The following is a 20,331-nucleotide window of genomic DNA, read 5'->3' as shown; positions in this document are numbered from 1 at the left end:
CCCAGGCAGATGTTTCTCCCTGGAGGTTATTACCACAGTCTTTATTATTTATTTATTTATTTACTTATTTATTTATTTCACAGTCCTGGGGTTTGAAGTCAGGGCCTATACTATGAACCACTCCACCAACTCTTTTTTTGTGAGAGGCTTTTTTGAGATAGGGTCTGACCGAACCATTTGCCTGGGCTGGCTTTGAACCTTGACCCTCCTTATCTGCCTCCTGAGTAGCAAGGCTTACAGGTGTGAGCCACCAGTGCCCAGCTCACAACAGCCTTTAAAAGAGATTTACTAAGAGGCTTTGGGATCAGAAAGCCCCAGTTTAATGTCTGACTCTACCTCTTACTTAGCTCAGTAACCTTAGGTGGATACTTAGCCTTTTTGATGCTTGGTTTCTTTCACTATACAGAGGTAATAGTATTGACTTCCTAAGTTCATGTGAGGAACTCTCATCATAAGTACTCAATATAGTAACATTCTTATTCACATAATAGATTATTACATGACTATTAAAAATATGTCATATGGGCTAGAGGCGTGGCTCAAGCACAAGGCCCTGAGTTCAAACCCTAGTACCGCAAAAAAAAAGTTAATAAACAAAAATATGACTTAGAAAAACATTAACTAGCATGAGAAGACGCTGCTTTGCTAAGTGAAAAAAGAGCCACAAAACAGTTTGTTTTAAATAACATTTTTAAAAAATGTATACATATTACTAATGCATTTTAAAAATAAACAGAAGGGCAAACATCAAATATCAAAAAAATTGTTGTTTTTTTTCTTCATGCTTTTATGTGATTTCTTGGTTCTCTAACAGAGCCTGAACTATTTTAATATTGGGGGAAAAAAGATTGGGAGTTGGGAGTGGACACTACCTTCATAGGTACTCAATTCCATAGCCAGGATAGTTTCATATCCTCCCAAGAGAGTTCCTGAGATTTCCTCAAAAGAAGGAATTAGGGAGAGTCCCAGCAGAGCAGATGTGGTGTCCATGGTGCTTGGGTTAGACTCTTGCCCTCTGCCCCTTTGAAGCCCATGCAGGGCTGAGCAAGGCCTTGGTGCCTACTAGTGTCCTGTACACAGCCAGCATCCAAACAATGGTCACCAGCTTACTTTTACTAAACAATTTGCTTATCCATGTCCACACAAAAAAAAAAAAGAAGAAGAAAAGAAGAAATTAGGGCTGGTGGAGAAGCTCAAGTGGCAAAGGAATTAGCCTGCATACAAGTTGTTTGCCCCTCACCAGCCCTTCCTTTGGGGAATGAGCCAGCTCTCCTCTATCCACATGGCCATGGTGTGGCCCTTAATCCTGGTGGCTCAGGTTCCCTTGGCCCAGATACATCCCAGTGAGGCCAGTCAAAATAGCTTTTCCCTCCCACACAGCGATTGGCCCGTGAGGGGCACATAACCTACACTAGACCACAACCTGGAAGCTAAAAGAGTTTCCTTTCATTTTAATTCTGAGTTGAGACACAGGCCTGGGCTGCCAGATCATCTTTCTTGCCTAAAGGAGAGAATTTGGTGAGAATGAGGCCCACATGAACACAGAGAAACAGCTAGAAGAAGGAAGAGAAGACCACAGAGATCTGATAAGAATGTCTAAGATCCTGGGCTAAAATCTGCCTGTGATTTTGCTGCTGTGTGAGCCAGGAAGTTCTATTTTGGCTAGTAAGTCAGGTTTATTACCTGCAACCAAGAAAGTTATGATGCATATGTGGCCCTGGGCCTTACCAATTGTTGCCATACCTTCAAGGTCATCAGATCCAACCCACCAGGCAAGATGTTGAGGACAGTCCTCCCAGCAGTGACTTCCTGCAGGATCCTCAGCACCTGCACACACTCCCTTACCCGCTGGTGCACCTGTAACAGAGCCCTGTGACATTGGGGATGCGTCCTTGAAGGGGACTGTGAGACCTTGGTCTTTTCCTTTCTTCTGTTTCCTGGTTCATGAGGTGAATGGGTTTGTTTCACCACATACTCTTACTATTGCATCTAACACCCTCACCAGACATCCAAAGTGTCTGATCTTGAACTGGAACCTCCAGAAACGTGAGCTAAATAAACCTTATCTCTTAAAAGTTGATTATCTCTGTCAAGCATTTTGTAATAGTGACAGAAAGCTGACTAATATCAGTAAATACAGTAGAGGGAACAGGCTTATTAACTTTCCCTCCCCAGTTGGCCCAAGCCTACCTGTGGATTCCGGATATGGAATTCCTTCTCCCCTTCTTCAATTCGACGGTAGGGAATCCATTCCTCTTCTAGTGACTCATTGGTAGGCTGGTTTTCCTCTGAAGCCTGCTTGCAGAAATAGGTAGTTGAAGCTGACTTGTCCCTGAAATATATATGCCATCAAAGAGGAAGGAGAAGACACTCATGAGATTACTTTTCCCTTTTACTAGCTCCACCCTTCTAACCAAGATACTTAGATACCCTCTTTGGCTAGTAGGAAAGGAGATCTGGGGGCAAAGGAAAGTAAAAAAACGTGGGTTTTGGAAACAAACGTGGGTTTGAACCCTGACTCAGCTGTGTCACTTTAGGAAAGTTATTTAACATCTTTGAACCTTATTAAAATGAGTAAAGTATTTGCATGTTATTGGGAGAACTGGAAATAATACATTGAGGCTGGAGGTGTAGTTTAATAGTAGCACACTTGTCTAGCAAGTCTGAAGCTCTAAGTTTAATCCTCAGCACTGTAACAACAACATCAAGAACAACACAAATAATACATTGATAGAGGACTAGCCTATATCCTAGTTCACTGCAGGCACCCAATCCATGAGGTGAGGGTGTCATCCCTCACCTGTGTTCTGGCACAGCAACCACAAAGCCACGGGAAGCCAACTCCATGCAGAAGGCTGAATACACCGTCCTAGAGATTCACAAAGGAACAGGGAGAAGGGATCAAAAGAATGGCCTAGCTTTCACTTTCTTCCAACTATGCTCTGCTGGTGGCCATCTCAAAAGACTGACCAGGGAAGTATTGTCTAGACAGCCTTCCCTCATTCTACCAGGCTCCCTGTACCCTCCCTCTAGGGAGGTACAATCAATCCTCAGTGTCTTCCAACCCCACTGAATCAGTACAGCCCCACCTCCAAATGTATTCTGGCTACTCCAATGGAGGTTTTATTGTCATGTTTCCCAAACTAGTTGTTAAGGTCCCTGAGGACAGGAAGTCTGGCTTTTTTTTTTTTTTTTTTTTTGTGGCACTGAGGTTTGAACTCAGGGCTTTACACTTGCAAAGCAGGTGTTCTACTGCTTGAGCCACTCCTCCAGTCCATTTTGCTCTGGTTATTTTCAAGATAGGATCTCTCAAACTCTTTGCCTGGGCTGACCTTGAACAGCTCTCCTCCTGAGCTCAGCCTCCCAAGTAGATAGGATTGCAGGTGTGAACTACTGGCACCCAGGTGGCTACTTTTTAAATATGCAACTCATATGCAATTTTGCATGTGAATTGTTTTGTTGTCCTCCAACTTTCCAGAAAGAAGCACCTATTTTTCCTTTCCTTCTCAATAATTGACAACACTGTCAAGCCATCAAAATATTATATTTCCCAGCCTCCCCCTGTAGCCATGTTAGTCCAGTAGGGTGCAATCGAAATACAGTGCTAAATTTCAAAGTAATTTAAAGGTTTTCAGTGGACATTTTTTCCTATTATGAGATGGGAAATAAAAATATTGGGACAGTGGGAGCAGTGGCTCACGCCTGTAATCCTAGCTACTAAGAAGGCAGAGACCAGGAGGATTGAGGTTCAAAGCCAGGCTGGGCGAATAGTACCGAAACCTTATCACAAAAAAAAAAAAATCACAAAACAGGGCTGGTGGAGTGGCTCAAATGGTAGAGTGCCTGCTTAGCAAGCACAAGCCCTGTGTTCAAACCCCAGTACCTCCAAAAAGAAAAGAATATATCCAACACAAAAAAAGGGCTGGCGAAGTGGCTCAGGTGGTAGAGCACCTGCCTAGCAAGCCTGGGCTCAAACCCCAGCACCACTAAAAAGACAAAAAAAAAAAAAAAAGTAAGAACTGGGGGCATGACTCAAGCTGTAGCACACTTGTCAGCAAGAAAAGGCCCTGAATCCAATCTCCAATATGGGAAAGAAAAAAAAAAAAAGTAAGACAAAACATAATATTAACTTAAACAATATATTTTACTTAACCTATCATAGTTTATTATAGCTATTAAATTTTACTTAACCTATTATAATCTACTTAACCTATTGTAATTTCAAGATATACTCAAAATTTTAAGTTTATAAAGTAGTTTATTATTTAGGGGTTCAAAAGTACATGGAGCTAGACACTACTATAATGGATAGAGTAGTACTAGCCAGTGAGATACAAGCAGTTGTGTTATATAGAACTTCCAGGAAGTTTCCTTTAAAAAACAGAATGTTCCTTTCTTACTACCTGAGATGTAGACATAATGGCTAGAACTAAAGCAGCCACCCCAGATCATGAAATAACTTTAGAAACAGAAGCCACACATGGTGGAACAAGATTATAAAAGAAGTGACACCTTGAGTCACTCCATCAGCCCTTTTATGTGAAGGTTTTTTTCAAGAAAGGATTTCGTGAACTATTTACCTGGACTGGCTTTAAACCTTGATCCTCCCTCGTAACTAGGATTACAGGTGTGAGCCACCAGCACCTGTCTGAAAGGTCAGTTTCTTAAGTTTTCTTTTCTCTTTTCTTGTTGGGGGGATGGATACTGGGGCTTGAACTCAAGGCCTCAGCTTGCTACGCAAGCACTCTAGCACTTGAGCCATGTCCCCAGCTCAGTTTCTTAAGTTTTCTTTCATCTTCTCCTACTTTTCTGGGGAGGTAGTGAGCTGGATTGAAGAAGCAGAGAAATGTCTGATCCCTTCCCAGTTCAAACTGTGTAATCTTGGGTAAGTCTACTGTTCAGAGCCTGCTTGTTCAGCTATAAAGCATACATCCCCACCTATCTGCTTTAGACTGTGTGGGAACCACATAAGACAATGGCACACTGCAAACTGTGAGGTAGTATTTAAATGTATACACTCCCCCCTGGGTGGGAAGCCACAGGTCTATGACAGTCAAATTAACTAGAGATGTAATAAGAGGAAATAATGTCCTTTTCACCACTTTGCCCTTTTCCTTAGAATTTCACCTTGGCAGATGAAGAATATTTATAATTGACTCACCCTGGTCTATTGAGGTGTAAAGTCTCAATAGAGATTCTTAAACCAAAAAGCCCACCTCCAAAGTCATGCGTTTATCTGCTCTCTAGAACATACCTATGGGTGTAGGAGGGAAAGTTTCTTGGTTTCTTTTCTCTGCTAGACTAAAATTTTCCAGACGTCCACTCAGGCAAGGATTGTCTTATTCACCACTGAATGCTCAATCCTGACACAAGCCCTGGCACACAGCAGGTACTCAGTTTATTGAATAAGGAAGCAACACTGAAGCTGGATATCATGGTACATGCCAGTGATCCCACCACTTGGAAGGATCATGCCTGGGTTACACAGGGAGACCCTGTCTCAAAAAAAAGGAAAACACTGAAAACCATCTACTTGCCTTTCTAGCCTCATCTCTCATCTCCACATCTATTCTCCACTTCTGGCTATGGGCTAGCCATATAAATCTATGTGCCAGCTCCTCTAATACACATGAATTCCTTGATTTGTTTATCTTTGTATGTCACACCTTCCTCTCATGGCCAGCGACTGACACTGAGTAGGTGCTCAACAGATGTCTGCTGAATGAATAAGAACCCACCAAGAACTGGCAGAGTGGCTCAAATGGTAGAGCACCTGCCTGGCAAGCATGAGGTTCTGAGTTCAAATCCTGGTAGCACCAAAAACAAAAAGGAAAAAAAAAAGAACCCAATAAACACAGCCCTTGTATTCAGTTGATAAATATTTATCTGCCTTCACAAAGCTTTCACTATACTAGAGAAGATAGATATTAAAGAATAATTACACAAGTAAAAAAATTTCATTACAATTAAGTACTGAAAAGTACAGATTGACTGGAAAACTGCTAAAATAACATACAGGTCAGGTAATCCTAAGAAAGTGGCATCAAAGCCAGGTGTGATGGTTTATACCTATAATCCCACTGTTTGAAGTCTGGGCAGGAGGACTGTAAGTTTGAAGCCAGTGTGGGCTGCATAGCAAGACCCCAAATCAAAAAACCAACATGTCATGGAAACTAAGACTTGAAAGCAGTTTGGAACTGACCATACAAACAAGGGAAAGGGAAAAGAGAAGATAAGCAAAACAAGGATATTCCAGGAAAAGGAACCAGCCAGATGATGACCTGAGGCAGGGAGTAACATACTGCCTTTAAGTAACTATAAGAAGGTCAGTTTGTCTGCAAAGCTGGAGGGGTGCAAGTAGCAAGAAATGAGCCTGGAAACTGTTGTGGAACTTCATCTAAGTAAGAGCATGAAAAGAATGGAATTAGGGACATTCTCTCTTGGAAGCCCCTCCCCCCAACTCTGGGGGCTCTACTCTCCCACTTTACACTTTTATATCTCAATAAACTCTCCCTCGTTACTCACAAAAAAATGGAATTAACTTCAAAGAGTTATTAAAAAGTTAATTAAAACTTAATTAACATTCATTTAGTCAATAACTACTTATTGAACATCTACTATAAGCTAGGCACTGTCCAAGATGCTGGAATGACAAGCTCATTTGGTTTTAAAACAGATCTCCCTGGCTACAGTGTGGACAATGGTTTGGGGGTGGGGAGACCTTTGAGATGTGTGACACGCTGGGGAATAGACGAGACATACAAGGTGACAGATGAACAAACAGAGAAAGCACTGACAAGCTTAACTAGGAACACATGCTACAATTATTAAGCTAAATAGCACACCATGGTGTAGAAATTAGAAGTCATGGGAAGAATCCTGAATGGATACTAAATTAGAAACTTAAGCCTGTTTCCCAAAGCCTGTTGAAAGAGATCTTAGTTTACTATCATCATGTCCCTCCATGTGAAAAAGGAAGAGGAAAACTGACACAGATACGCACATAGTAGGCTCCAATCCAACTGAATCCTTGTAAACCATCCTGTGGAAGCAGCATCCCCATTTGGCAGATGTTGAAATCCAGGCTCAGAGTTCTACAACTTTCCCCAGCTCATACAGGACAAAAGTGATATGGCTGGAGTTTGTGAGCACAGGGAGAAAGCCTATCTTATTCTCCACCATGCCACTGCCAAACACAGAGTGGTCCCTCAACACAGGTTGAATAAATGACCCTCCTACTACAAATCTTAAGCACTTCCTAGTACTTCTGAGCTGTAATATAGGAATCCAATGAAAAGCATACATGTATGTAACTGCTTAAACACGACAAGAGAAGGCTTCTGAAAGGCTCCACAAAAAGGGCTGGGGAAAGGGCTTCTAGAGAAGGGATTTCTAATGCTATGGTATGGAGCAGATAGTGGATAAGACAGCTAGCAGATGGAAATGTCTGTTATTCTGCCATTAGAGAATAAGCTAAGACTTAGCAGTGGTCTCTAGGCAAAGAATATGGCAAGGTCCAGGAGGCAAAAGCTCTTACCTGAAACCTCCCATGCCATGGGAGAAGATGATCAAAGGGTATCCAGAGTCCTTTGTCTTAAAGGGGCCATTCCAGCTAATAGGCAGGCGACAAGATCCTGGCAGAGACATGGGTTATAGAATCTCTGGTTGCCCTGGAACTGTAATTCCAAGGGCAGCCTGGCCATAGGTGTGTGTGGGCACTTGTGTTCCTCCCCTCTGGAGAACTACCAATAGCACCTGTTCCACTCAGGGCAATCATCACCTGTTCTCTCCTCTTTTCTTCCCTAGGGGGAGTGAACACAATAAAAAAACAAGATAAATCCAAAGGAGCAAGATTGGGGTGTAGTTCAGTGGTAAAGTGTAGCATGCAGGAGGCCCTGGGTTCCATCCCCAGAACCTCAAGAAAAAAAATCCAAGGAGGCAGTACTGATCAAATAGAAGACAGATCCTTGAGATGGCAAGGCAGTAAGCAGAGTTCCTGGGGTGGGGCTTTAGAAGAAGTGAATGATTCAGTAAGATCCGAAACAGAAGAGGGGAGGGCTGGAAGGAGAACTGCAGGAGACTATATGCTCCCTGAGGGTTCAGAATGTCTTATCTAGGGGCTGGGGATGTAGCTCAGTGGTAGAATGCTTGCCTAACATATATGAGGACTGAGGTTAAGAGTCCCAGCACCACCAAAAAAAAAAGAAAGAAAAAATCTAACCTACACAGCGGCTGACACAGGGTGAGGTTTAATACATGCTGAATAAAGGAGTTATAGCCATCACTTATATGCCCATACAATATCTCAAGCACTGCACTACTAGAGGCTTTATATATATCCCATGCTACAGCCCTGCAAAGGTAGATGTTCAGACAGGGAAATTCATCTGGATTGAATCCAGGAAGTGTATCTCAGTCACCAAATTTATGTATGAAATTCTCTCCTAACTCTCCATACCACCTATCAGGAGAAGGCTGGATTTATAAGCTGAAAGGTACTGTATCTACCTGGGTATCATCTATGGGATTTTCCTGGTAACCAAGCAACTGGGAAAGCATCTGCAGCCAGGCCGGCCTTACCCACAGCCAGGTTGAGTAGCAACCCTGCCCAGCGCTTATTAAACTGCAGGTAATCAGCCAGGCCAGTGAAGTACTCATAACGAGGAATCCAGAGGGGCTGCTCCAAGGTCTTGTCTGTCTCTTGGCAGGGGTAGAAGAGTCGAAAGAAGCTTCCCTGTAGGAAAGAAGAGAGTAGCTACTCAGCACAAGAAGCTGAGGCACTGCTAGGTTTCCAGCAGACACAGGCGATTGGAACACTAGCCAGGCAGAGTACCAACACAGAGAAACTTAGGGTTCTTCAATATATCTAAATTTTACATTTAGAAAATCCAGGAAAAAAGGCAATTATATTTTTAGCATATGTGGAAGGCCTTTGTTATTTTAAATAGCCAAATATATTTTGATTTACATCTTGGGAGGGCACTAAAATATTCTGAGTGCTTGGGACATTGAAAGATTTAAATCTGGCCCTGAGCCCAGGCTTGGAGGAGCCTGGGGTGCTAAAGATTTGCCCTTGTGCTAAATAGGGTGGCATCAGTGAGTGACCCAGGCCACTCCTCCGGGCTGGCTCTCAGAAAGCAGCAGCATAGTCATTTTACAGGGGAGTAGGTGAGACGCCACCAGGAGGTGGTTGCCTCTTACAGGGGAATGGTGAGTCCAAGGGCCAACAGAACAAAAACCTAGAAACTGGTGGAAGGAAAGTTTGGAGGGAAGCAGGAGAGGAGACCATCTTCCCACCTAGGTATGCAAGTGAAGGGCGATGGCCCATAGCCCTGCTCTTCCTCTCATTCACTCACATTAGCATGAGACTGAAAACCTTTCCAGATCAGGCAACTGCCCTCAAGATGGGCGAGATGGTCTAGAGCCCCCCCCTTTCCTCCTAGCTGGAGAAAGAACACATCTCTGTCATTTGGGAAGGTTCTAGTATTTGGAAAGAGGAAGAAAAAGGTCAGGGAAGACAGACCAGGGGGCTGATAAGGAAATGCAGACCGGGTCCTAACTCAGCTTCCCCACCTGGAACTGCACACTCAGACCTGTTGTCACTAAGTCCGGGCACAGGCAGAAACAGTGGAGCCATGTAGAGACAGAGCTGGAGACACTTACCTGGAGATTCTGACCCTCCATCACATCCCCACAGCCTACCAGGTGGGGTCCCGAGATAGCTGGAAAGCTCATAGATTGGCTGGCCCCCATCTCATCCCCAGCTGGATCAAAGGACTGTGTGGCTGTGTGGTACTGAACTTGATGGCTGGAGGGTGGAACACAGAAGGGCCACTTGCTGGTTTCTTTGTAGCTTCTTTTGCTTACATTGGTCATGTACCACACCTGTCTACTTTCCCACATCCTTATCACCCCATCCTTCCTGCCACCCACTCATCCAATCATGCACATCATCTACTTTGCCACACTGACTTTGCCAACATTTAAGGGCTGTATTTCTTTTTTCCTGGTGGGTGAGGAAATGGTGGTAAAGAAGAGAGAGAACCTCCATACTCGTCAAAACCTACTAACAAGCATGTATACAACCCCTTCCATGTGCCAGGCATAGCAGTAACTGCTATCGAGATTACAACACAGATTACGGCACCCTCTGAGATTTAATATTTATTGTCAGCACTGTACTAAGCTCATTTCACTATCTCAACTCTCTGAGGTAGGTAAAGATGTGTTTTATACATGAGGAAACTAAGGCACTGAGAGGCCGAATAACTTTCCCAAGCAACCTTGGTTATGGGTAGTAAATCCAGGTCTGTCTACTCCATGACTGACTCTGCTCAAAAGGGGAAACTCACTCCTAGACTCTCTAGTTACCTGAGTCAATAAATTCCCTTTCTTATTTAAATCAACAGAAACAGAATTGAGATTTCCGGGTGGGGGAGGGTGTTGTTTTTTGTGGCACTTAGAATCTCATGCGTGCTAGGCAGGAACTCTACCATTGAGCTTTTGCTTTAGTTATTTTTCAGATAGGGTCTTGAGTTTTTGTCTGAGTCAGCTTTGGACATTGATCCTCCTACACTCCACTACACCCAGCTTATTGGTTGAGATGGGGTCTTAGTAACTTTTTTGCTTGAGCTGGTCTCCAACCTTGGTCCTCCCAATCTCAGGTTCCCGAATTGAGATCTCTATTGCTTGCAATCAAAAGCATCCAAAAGGACACCGAGTTGTGGGTCCACATGGTTGATCATTAAATTATTCTGCTTCCTGTAAGACGCTATGGGAGGGATCAGAGAGTTCAAGTCAAAGCATGCCTGAGCAAAGAAGAAACCTTAGAGATTGTTTTGCCAGTCCTAGTATATGCATGTGCTTTACTGATGAAGAAACCAAGGTCCTGAGAGATTTAATGAGCCACTCAAGGTCAAAAGTGAAAAACTATTATTCATTTTCTTCTATTTTATTTTGTTTGTGGTACTGGGGATTGAACCCAGAACCTTGTACTTGCTAGGTAAGCACTCTACCACTTGAGCTACACCCCCAAACCCTTTGTTTTTGAGAAAGGGTCTTGCTAACTTTTCTTGGCCTGGCCTCCAACTCAAGATCCTCCTGCCTCTGCCTCCTGTGTAGCTGGGATTACAGTTGTGCGCCACCATGCTCAGCTATTCTATTTATTTTATTATAGCTTTTTTGTGATGCTGGGGATCAAACCCAGGACTTGGCTCATGCTAGGCAAGTACTCAACCATTGAGCTATATCTCCAGCCCTTTTCTTTTTCTTTTCTTCCCTTCCCTTCTCTCTCTTCTTTGTTTTTACAAACAGTACTATTATTACATGCAGATTTCCTCATTGTCAGCTTCCAACTGCCTGGTCCAGTGGAAAACCTCAAAGAAGCCTACCATCATCATTCTATTTACTGTTGGAAGGTAATAAATATTTTTCTTTTGACTACAGACTTAACTCCTCCTCTTATTTCTCTGAAGCAAATTTTAAAGTAAGTCCACTTCTTTTTGAAAAGATATAAGCAGCTGAGCACTGGTGGCTTATACTTACAATGCTCACTACTCAGGAGGCAGAGATCAGGAGAATTAAGGTTCAAAGCCAGCCTGGGAAAATAGTTCATGAGACTCTATCTCGAAAATACCCAACATGAAAAAAGGCTGGTGGAGTGGCTCAACTGGTAGAACACCCGCCTACCAAGTGTGAGGCCCCTGAGTTCAAACTCCAACACTGCCAAAAAAAAGAAAAAAGAAAAAACTAACCTCTCAATGCAGTCAGCAGATTGTTTAGCCAGACGGATAGAGCATGACAGTGACTTAGTCATAGACCCTGACCTTTTCTCCCTTGTTGCTGAGGGCATATGCACAAGACACATATCAACCATATGACAAGGAAGCAGCTGCAGGTCTTAACTGTCAGAAGAGAGATAAAATACCACAGAAGTTCTGACGAGAGAGAGTGCTCCCCAAGTTTGGTGTAGAGGGCAGGGGAAGATGGAAAAGCCAACTGCCAAAAAGAATAAAGTGTGAGTACATGCAGGGTACTGAGACAGAGCGTGTGACATGTGAGAAACGGGTAGCTAGTGACGGACACGGGAGGAAAAGCTGTGACAAGACCTGGATAGCAGTCCTCGAGCACTAGACTAAGGAGGTAGAATCTGCTCTGGAAATGAAGTAGGGGATATGTAAAAAATGAAGTCTGAAAGACCCTTCTTTTTTTTTAGTGCCTTTTCTGCCTGCCATGTGTAAGCTACCTGATCTCTCTACGCCCAATTTCCCATCTGCATAATCAGAATCCTATTCATCCACCTGGGGTTGCTATGGAGACAAAGGGAAATAATACATTTAAAGCACCCAGTCCCACCAAAAAAAAAAAAAAAAAACAAAAAAACACCTAGTATAGTATTTGGCTCTTAGCAAGTATCTAGAAAATATGTGATGATTTTAAGAAAAGCAGAAACAACAATGTTTGACAACTGATTTAGAGAGTCAAAAGGGGAGGGAAGAGCTAAAGATGAGTCAGGTTTCAGGATTCAGTGACCAGGATGAAGGGATTTTTGTCTTACCCCTCACAGAGAGAAGTGCTTGGGACAGGCACCAGTAAAGTGCATTTGAGAACACTATAGGGGTAGCAGGAGGACAGGTCTATCTGGTGGTCCTGGCAAGTCCTGGGAGGGTGATCACCTAAATTCTGCTTGGAAATACATAAACACCTAAGGAAGATAATTGGCCAGAGGGAGGCTAACATGAAAATGACTGTGCTCCCTAGGTTCATACAAATCGATGCTCAAGTAGGATGAGATGGAAAATCCAACTGATTTGCAAGTTTTGCCAAAGAGATGTTCATACAGAGCATTCAGACTAATTTCTAATCAATGCCATGAAATTCTCGAAGGAAATCAGTCCAGGTGTCTCTACCTTCTTTTGCTCACTCTGTCAACAATTCATGGTAGTGCCTGTCCAGGAGCCTCTCCATCCATAAAGGCCCAGTGAGATCTCCAAATCCTCTTGGGAGCTTTCCCAAGTCTTTCCAACCTCTCATCTCTGAGGACTATCCCTATCTATCACCTGGAATCCAATCACAGGATGCCTCAGAACAACTCACAGACTAGTACCTTACCAAGCACTTTTCAGTCAGTGACTTGCCTGAACAGTGGTCCCTGTGGAATTTAGATCCTATTCTAAACCCATATCCTCCCAATCACCTGGGAAACTTTAAAACTGTATTTCCTCCATTCACAGAGATGTTTGGGGATGGAACCAAGGACCTTGAGCACGGCAGGCAAGCACTTTACCACTGACCTACACCCCTGGCCTTCAATTAATTTTTTTTTTAAAGCCCTAGATCTGCCAGGCACTGGTGGCTCATGCCTGTAGTCCTAGCTACTTAGCAGACAAAGATCAGGAGGATTGTGGTTCAAAACCAACCCAGGCAAATAATTTGAGAAACCCTATCTCGAAAACACTCAACACAAAAAAGGGCTTGTGGAGTGGCTCAAGGTGTAGGCCCTGAGTTCAAACCCCAGAACCACCAAAAAAAAAAAACCACAAAATAAAACCAAAAAACAATAACAACAACAACAACCCTAGATCTGTCTGATCTGCAAGGTTTGAGAACCTCTGGTCCAGATGGGGGAAGGTTTTTTTTTTTTTTTTTTCTTTCATTCAGATAATAGTGTACACTGTGTTCTGATACCATTTTTATGACTATGATTTCACTGTGTGTAATTCCCCATGGCTACCCAGAAGCATGTTCCTGCCAGTCACTGGGCTTAATGTAATGCCCTGCACACTGCTGGTCCCAATAATTATACAATGAGTGCTATTTATTTTTTCATACATTTATGCCTTTTTTCTTCAGATGGACTCCAAAGAATGTAAAGAATGTGCTTTATACTCCTTTTGTGTGTGTTTTATACTTCTTTGCAGGCAAAATCATCTATCTGCATGCTTTCCACACAGAGTGGATTCAATAAATGTATTGATTTAAATCTTTTCAATTCCTTTTTATCTAAAAATAAGGCAACGTGATATAGTGGGAAAAGTAAGGCTTTGGTGACTCTGAATTCCACTCCTACTATTTATTAGCTGTGAGATCTTGAGCAAGTTCCTTAAACTCTAAACCTCTGATAATTTATCTACATGACAGAAATAACAACTACTCATGAGGTTACTGAAAAGGACTAAATGGATGTAAAGCACCTGATGTACAGAAGGCACTATAACTATCTATGACAGTTATAACTACTTTAACTACATGAGCCTAAGTTTCTTATATGTAAAGTGGGGACACTTCATAAATGAAATTTAAATAAATTGATGTATATTTTAAGTGCTCATAAAACGTCAGGAACTAATTAACAATGCTGTGACTCTTTCAATATACCCAGCCAAGGTCTCTTTCATCTTTCCTGGATCGGACTGTTGGCAAAATGGATTCTTCCTTCCTCGCTTTTTTCAACCTGAGGCATCCCTAGCAAAACCAGAGTCCGCTAAACAGAAGAGGCCAAAGGGACTCGCCAGGGCTTACACTGCAGCTGTCCTCCTGCTGGGGCCCTGCTTTTGGTGATCAGGGGCTGTCCCTCTGCCAGCTGTGTGGACTTTTCACCACTGGCTATTTCAGAACAGAGTACAAGATAAGCAGCTCTCCACAGCTTCCTTTCAGACAAATCTCACTGGTCTGTCTGATCTTTGGTCTCTGGAGGAAGTGAAGAATACCACCCTGGTCTTAAATGGAGACATCAAAAGTTCAAAGAGGCTCGAGCAAGAAGTTGGCAGTACTAGAAAAGCAGCCCTGTTAGGGGTGTTCCAAACAACTAATGAATGCAACAAAAATAACCTCTGTTGTTTAGGGACACCTAAGAATTTACAAAGCACTTTCACGTGGAGCCTGCTGGCTCTACCGCACCAGCCTCACCTTAACAGTGACGGTCACCTCCATTTTACAGGTTAAGAAAGTGAGTCACAGCGACGCTGTGTGACTTGCCCGGGGTCTCAGAGAGCGAGAGGCAGAGCAGGACTAGAACCGCCTACCAGGACTTCAAGTTCATGGCATCGGGAAGGAATGTGGGGCTCTTCCATCAGCATGAAGAACAGGACAGCGAGAGTAAGAGACGCACACAAAGTGTGGAAGACATAAAGAAGCCCAAGCTTCAGGGAAGTGAGGCTGGGGGTCAGAGTGGGCTGAGGGCTCGGGGAGCCCGGGTAAACGTGAGAGATGACCCTGGAGGGTTTGGGATGTGGGTGGATACTGTCTGAATAGGAAACAGAGAGGACGAAGATTAAAGATTAGTGTGCAGTTCCTGGAATCGAGAAACGAAGAGGCCCCAAATCAGACTGGAATGCAAAGCTTTCCCCATATCAAACTTACCCAGTCAAGGTGATCCTTCAGAAACAACCTCAGATTTTTCCCTTGACGGAGACGAAAAACCGACCAGGAACGCGTGGCTCTCCGGTACTTGTAGTTTCCAGAACTCAACGTCGGCGCTTAAAAGCACTTCCCGCCTCTGTTCAAAACTACAATTCCTGAGGTGCACCGCGCGAGTTGCCACCTGAGACCCAAGACTACAATTCCCAGAGGTCTTCGCGATCCCGAGGCTAGCCGAAACCTCCCAAGGCCGGGGATGCGGTGTGATTCCTCCCCCTGGTGGTCTGAGGAGCAACAGCCTCTGTCACACTGAGCGGAGGATTACTGTTTCTAGTACCTGTGAGTAACCCTCCGCCTCGCCGATCCTCACATAGTTCCTAGGCGTGCCTGAAAATAGCTCTGGCTTTGCTTTGTCTTTAGTGAGAGGAGAGGAGGTGGGAGCATATTTTGTGTTCCTTGTATCCGTTTCTTCCTACAAAAATATGAGTCAGATGAGACTGATCACTTAAATTAAGGTCACGTTTGCTACCAACCCGCACCTGTTGACATCTGTCATTTCCATTGTTCTCAAGAGTCTCAATTGCCGAGAACTGGAAACCTGGGAGATTAGCAATCCACATCCCAATCCCTCCACTCAACCCCACTTGACTGCCCTGGGCTGGTTCTTGGAGACACACTGGTGAACAGATACTGTTCTCCAGTATTCTGTTGGACAGATACTGTTCTGTTCAACAGAATTTACAGTCTAGCAAAGAACTAAGACAAAGGAATAATTACAACACAGTTACATGTGCGCCAGTGGGAGAAACACTAGGTATCGGGAAGTCTTGTAAAGGTTCGTGTCCAGACTTGGGAGAAACGAAGTAGTCCCAAGGCTTCTTAGAAGAAGAGATGTTAAAATTGAGACCCAAAAGGAAGGACTTAGCCAGTACAGAGAGCATAAAGAATGTCTTGCCCCAGCAGAGTGAGAGATGAAATGGAAAGGGAGGCAGGGAGAGTCCCAGCCTCAAGAGACCTGTAAAATTCCTTTAGAAATTTGAGGTTTTTCAATGTACAATGTAAGGATATCCAGGATTGTCACAATGAATCCCTCCCTACAATGAATATATGCTAATTAAAAATAGCAAAAAAAAATTCACTACTGATTGTAGGAAAGACGAGGCTTGTTTTTGTTTTTGCAATACTGGAGCTTCACACTTGCTAGGCAGATGCTCTACAGATGCACACCTCCAGCCCTGTTTTGTTTTTTGTTTATTTGTTTTTGTTTTCTCTTGGTGGTACTCTTGGTGCTCTACCCCTTGAGCCACACCCTCAGCCCCATAAGAAATTTGGATCATTCATGCTGCTCAAAAACTCTCATATGTGCATGATGGTTCACAGCTGCAATCCCTGCACTTGGGAGGCTGAGGCAGAAGAATCTTAAATTCCTGCCTGGACTACATAGTGAGATTCTGTCAAAACAAAGATGGGAGCAGTGGCTCACACCTAGCTACTCAGGAGGCAGAGAACAGGAGGATCAAGATTCTAAAATACCCAACACAAAAAAGGGCTCACAGAGTGCCTCAAGCGGTGGAGTACCTGCTTAGCAAGTGTGAGGTCCTGAGTTCAAACTCCAGTACTACCAAAAAAAAAAAAAAGTCCATCAACTTTAGCAGGTAAGGGAAAGACTACCAATAGCTGACTTGAAGGAAAGCTTGAGCTTTTGGAGACTGAAATCTGTGAGGAAAAGGCTAGAAAACCAATGACTTACTGCAAACTTAAAGGCATTTGGATTGTTCATCCCAGAAAAGACTGAACTGGAAGGAAATGTAGTAAAACTCAATTATTTTGTAACAGGTTTGATCAGGTCCAAGGAAGATCTTCCTTATAGTGAAAAGGAGGTAAAGCAGGCAGTGACATCCTTGCCTCTGGAAATGTTAAACTCTGCCAGTCAGCAAATGCACCCATCATGCCCTGGTCTAGGAGTAGGAGAGTGGAAGAAATGACCTCCAGCCGTCCCTCCCATGCTCGGGGACTCTGGTTTGTCAGGAGTGTCCTGAACCAGCTGCACAGCCCTGATTAATTAGCCCAAGCAAGCCCCTCTCCTACCCACACTAAGCTTTTTATGTTCCATGGCTACTGCCACCAACCACAGCTTTAATTAAATCGAGGGTTTAATTTCCACAGTGCTGTTCTGTCATCACTCTCCAGACAGATCTATCTTGGCTTTTGGAGGGATTGTGGTGGCAATAGTGTTTCAGAAGGAGAGATAAGCCTAGAGAAACCTAAAGCAGGAACTTTAGACACTGGTGATTTGGGGGATGTGGACAGAACATATGTCAAGAAGGTGACAATTTGTTGGAGAATTAAGACCTCTGACCTGGTAGATGTCACAAAAAAAAAAAAAAAAAAAAGTGGTGAGAGTAAAGCCCCCAAACAAAAGGTACATACAAAAGTCCCAGCAACTGGAAGGGTCAAGGATGCTTCTTAGAGAGGGAGGTCTTAGAGGAACTTCAAAGACAGAGCAGGATTAGAGGGCCCACCAGGCAGTGCAGAGCACCTCATTGTACCAGAGTACCTGGCAAAGGAACAGCGTGAGTTAAAAGTGTGGAGGTAACAGCGAGAATCTGAGGCATCTTAAGAATGGTGAGAAGGTGTAGCTGGGGGCAGGGCAGGCAGGGCAGCACAGAGGAGAGGAGGTTCCTGCCCAGGAATAGCATGACCAACTGTGCTGGCAGGGTGTGATGAGAGAGGACTTTGAATGCCAGGCTAAGAAGTTAGGATCTCATTCAGTAGGAATTACAGAGCTGTTGAAAGCTTTTTGTTGTTGTTGTTGTTTTGGGGTGGTACTGAGGTTTGAACTCAGGGCTTCACACTTGCTAGACATGCACTCTACCACTTGAGCCATCCTGCCAGCCCTTTCTTGTGTTGGGTATTTTTGAGGTAGGACCTCTGGAACTATTTTCATGGGCTGACTTTGCACCTTGATCCTTCTTATCTCTGCCTCCCAGTAGCTAAGATTACAGGTGCAAACCCCTGGTACCTGGTGGATCGCTGGTTTATTGAACTTGCTGAGGGCAGAGGTGAATCTAATTATAGAAGCTTCAACTCTTTAAGAAAAAGAATTTTAGCTGCACACTGGTGACTCACACTTGTAATCCTAGCTACTGGGGAGGCTGAGATGGGGAGGATCTGATTCAAAGCCAACCCCACACAACTAGTTCCTGAGACCTTGTCTCAAAAATACCCATCACAAAAACAGGACTGATGAAATGGCTCAAGTGCCTAGCAAGTGTGAAGCCCTGAGTTCTGCCCCCAACAAAATCCCAGTACTGCCCCCAACAAAAAAGAAAAAGAATTTTAGTCTGGGCATGGTGGTGTACACCTGTAATCCTAGCGACTTAGGAGGCAGAGATCAGGAAAAGCACAGTTTGAAACCAGCCTGGGGAAATAGTTCATGAGACCCTATTTTTGAAAAAAAAAAAAAAAATTACAAAACAGGGCTGGTGGAGCGGCTCAAGGTGTAGGCCCAGAGTTCAAACCCCAGTACTGCAAAAAATAAATAAATAAACATTTAATATTTTACTCTACTCATCTGCAAATCACGTGAGTGTGTGAACACGTTGCTATATCCCCTCCCAGGGCCTCAAAAGGGACTCTGATGCTAAACTTCTTTAGCTTCTCCATTACTCTCACAGTGAGAAGGTGAAAAATTATACAAGTCATTGGCTTCAAACAAGTGCTCTCCAAATACCCATGTCCTTAGGTGATACCTACTCCTCTAAGTCTCTCTGCTCGTTCTTGTATTGTAGCCTGGAAGTTGTCGGGCAATGCACCCGGAACAGAGAAATTGACTTGATCGCTGTGAACAGAGACTCATTTACCGTTTCCAGCTGTCAGGCCCAGCTGGAGTATCCATGAATCCTCTTGAACATTTTGTTCTCATTGTTGTTGTTCCTAGAAATAATAACATCTACGAGCAGATAGGATGTGTATTAACAAAGGTCAAGAATATGAACTGTCCTTCTCTATTATTGTTTCAGTAATAGTTAAAAATATTTATTGAGCACTAGGATAAACCAAGTACTGGGCTGGCTCAGTGCTCTACAAAAAGCAACGAATAGGAGAGATTAATTCCCTGCCTGCATGCTGCTTTCATTAAGCGAGGAGAGAAAGATTACAGTACAAAACCACACCTAACCAAGGTAATTCCATGCTGTGTTGAATTCTGTAAGGAAGCAAGATGCCCTGATGGTGAATGAAGGGAGTGGGCTGCTCTCAGCGGGATGGTAGGGAAGGGGTTCTCTGAGGAGCTGCTACTTGAGCTGAGTCCAGCTACATCTACCACTTGGTGATTATTTACTATGTATGCATAGTAAATATGCATACATAGTTTTTAGGGACTTTTTTTTTGTTTTTTGCAGTGCTGGGGTTTGAACTCAGGGCCTACACCTTGAGCCACTCCACCAACCCTTTTCTGTGCTGCGTTTTCGAGGTAGGGTCTCTCAAACTATTTGCCTGGGCTGGCTTTGATCCTCCTGATCTCTGCCTCCTGAGTGGCTAGGATTACAGTAGCACCTTTAGATACTTTCAAATGCTTTTCCTCTTTTAATTGTCCTGTGAAGTGTATCTTTCTATTTTCAAATGAGAAAAAAAATATTTTTCATGTGAGAAAACAAAGACTCAAAGAGGTAAGAGCATACGTTGCTGACACCCGCCTCATGTCCCTCATCCCTCCTCTGAGCTCACTTGCCTGTATACCAAGAGCCCCTTCATTCAAGGTCCTACTTCCCTCTCCTTCCTTGCCTGAGGGCTTTCTTGGGATTCTGTAAGCCAGGACAGGGAGGATATTACACATCCGAGGGGCAGCCTGCAACCATTAAGGGAGTTGATGCACAAACGCTCAGCCCCGTCATGCTTGGATAGGACTATTCTGAGGTGTGGTTCACACTGTTTCTCAGAGACTTCCAATGGAATCAAATGTGGCAGGTCAAC

General features: G+C 43.7%; 1 protein-coding gene across 9 annotated transcripts in view; it reads right to left on the bottom strand.

The window, feature by feature from the left end:
* Positions 1-15,511, bottom strand: part of Pafah2 (platelet activating factor acetylhydrolase 2) — a 33,521-nt gene extending 18,010 nt beyond the window's left edge. The window contains exons 1-8 of one of the 9 annotated variants that reach the window (XM_020158737.2): positions 15,361-15,464; positions 14,511-14,688; positions 9,664-9,808; positions 8,581-8,734; positions 7,538-7,634; positions 2,801-2,869; positions 2,191-2,332; positions 1,744-1,857 (exon numbers count right to left, since the gene is read on the bottom strand). In XM_020158737.2, the coding sequence (XP_020014326.1) occupies positions 1,744-1,857; positions 2,191-2,332; positions 2,801-2,869; positions 7,538-7,634; positions 8,581-8,734; positions 9,664-9,753 (666 nt within the window). In that variant the 5' untranslated portion in view covers positions 9,754-9,808; positions 14,511-14,688; positions 15,361-15,464. Of the gene's footprint in view, positions 1-1,743; positions 1,858-2,190; positions 2,333-2,800; positions 2,870-7,537; positions 7,635-8,580; positions 8,735-9,663; positions 9,809-14,510; positions 14,689-15,360 lie in introns of all 9 variants that reach the window. The other 8 variants (XM_020158740.2, XM_020158736.2, XM_074080941.1 and 5 more) reach the window with 8 other exon arrangements.
* Positions 15,512-20,331: the final 4,820 nt, after the last annotated feature.

Source organism: Castor canadensis, chromosome 7 (genome assembly GCF_047511655.1).
Source record: "Castor canadensis chromosome 7, mCasCan1.hap1v2, whole genome shotgun sequence".
Classification (NCBI taxonomy): domain Eukaryota; kingdom Metazoa; phylum Chordata; class Mammalia; order Rodentia; family Castoridae; genus Castor; species Castor canadensis.
Note: the sequence above shows the minus strand (reverse complement) of the source record. Positions and strands in the feature narration are given on the sequence as shown.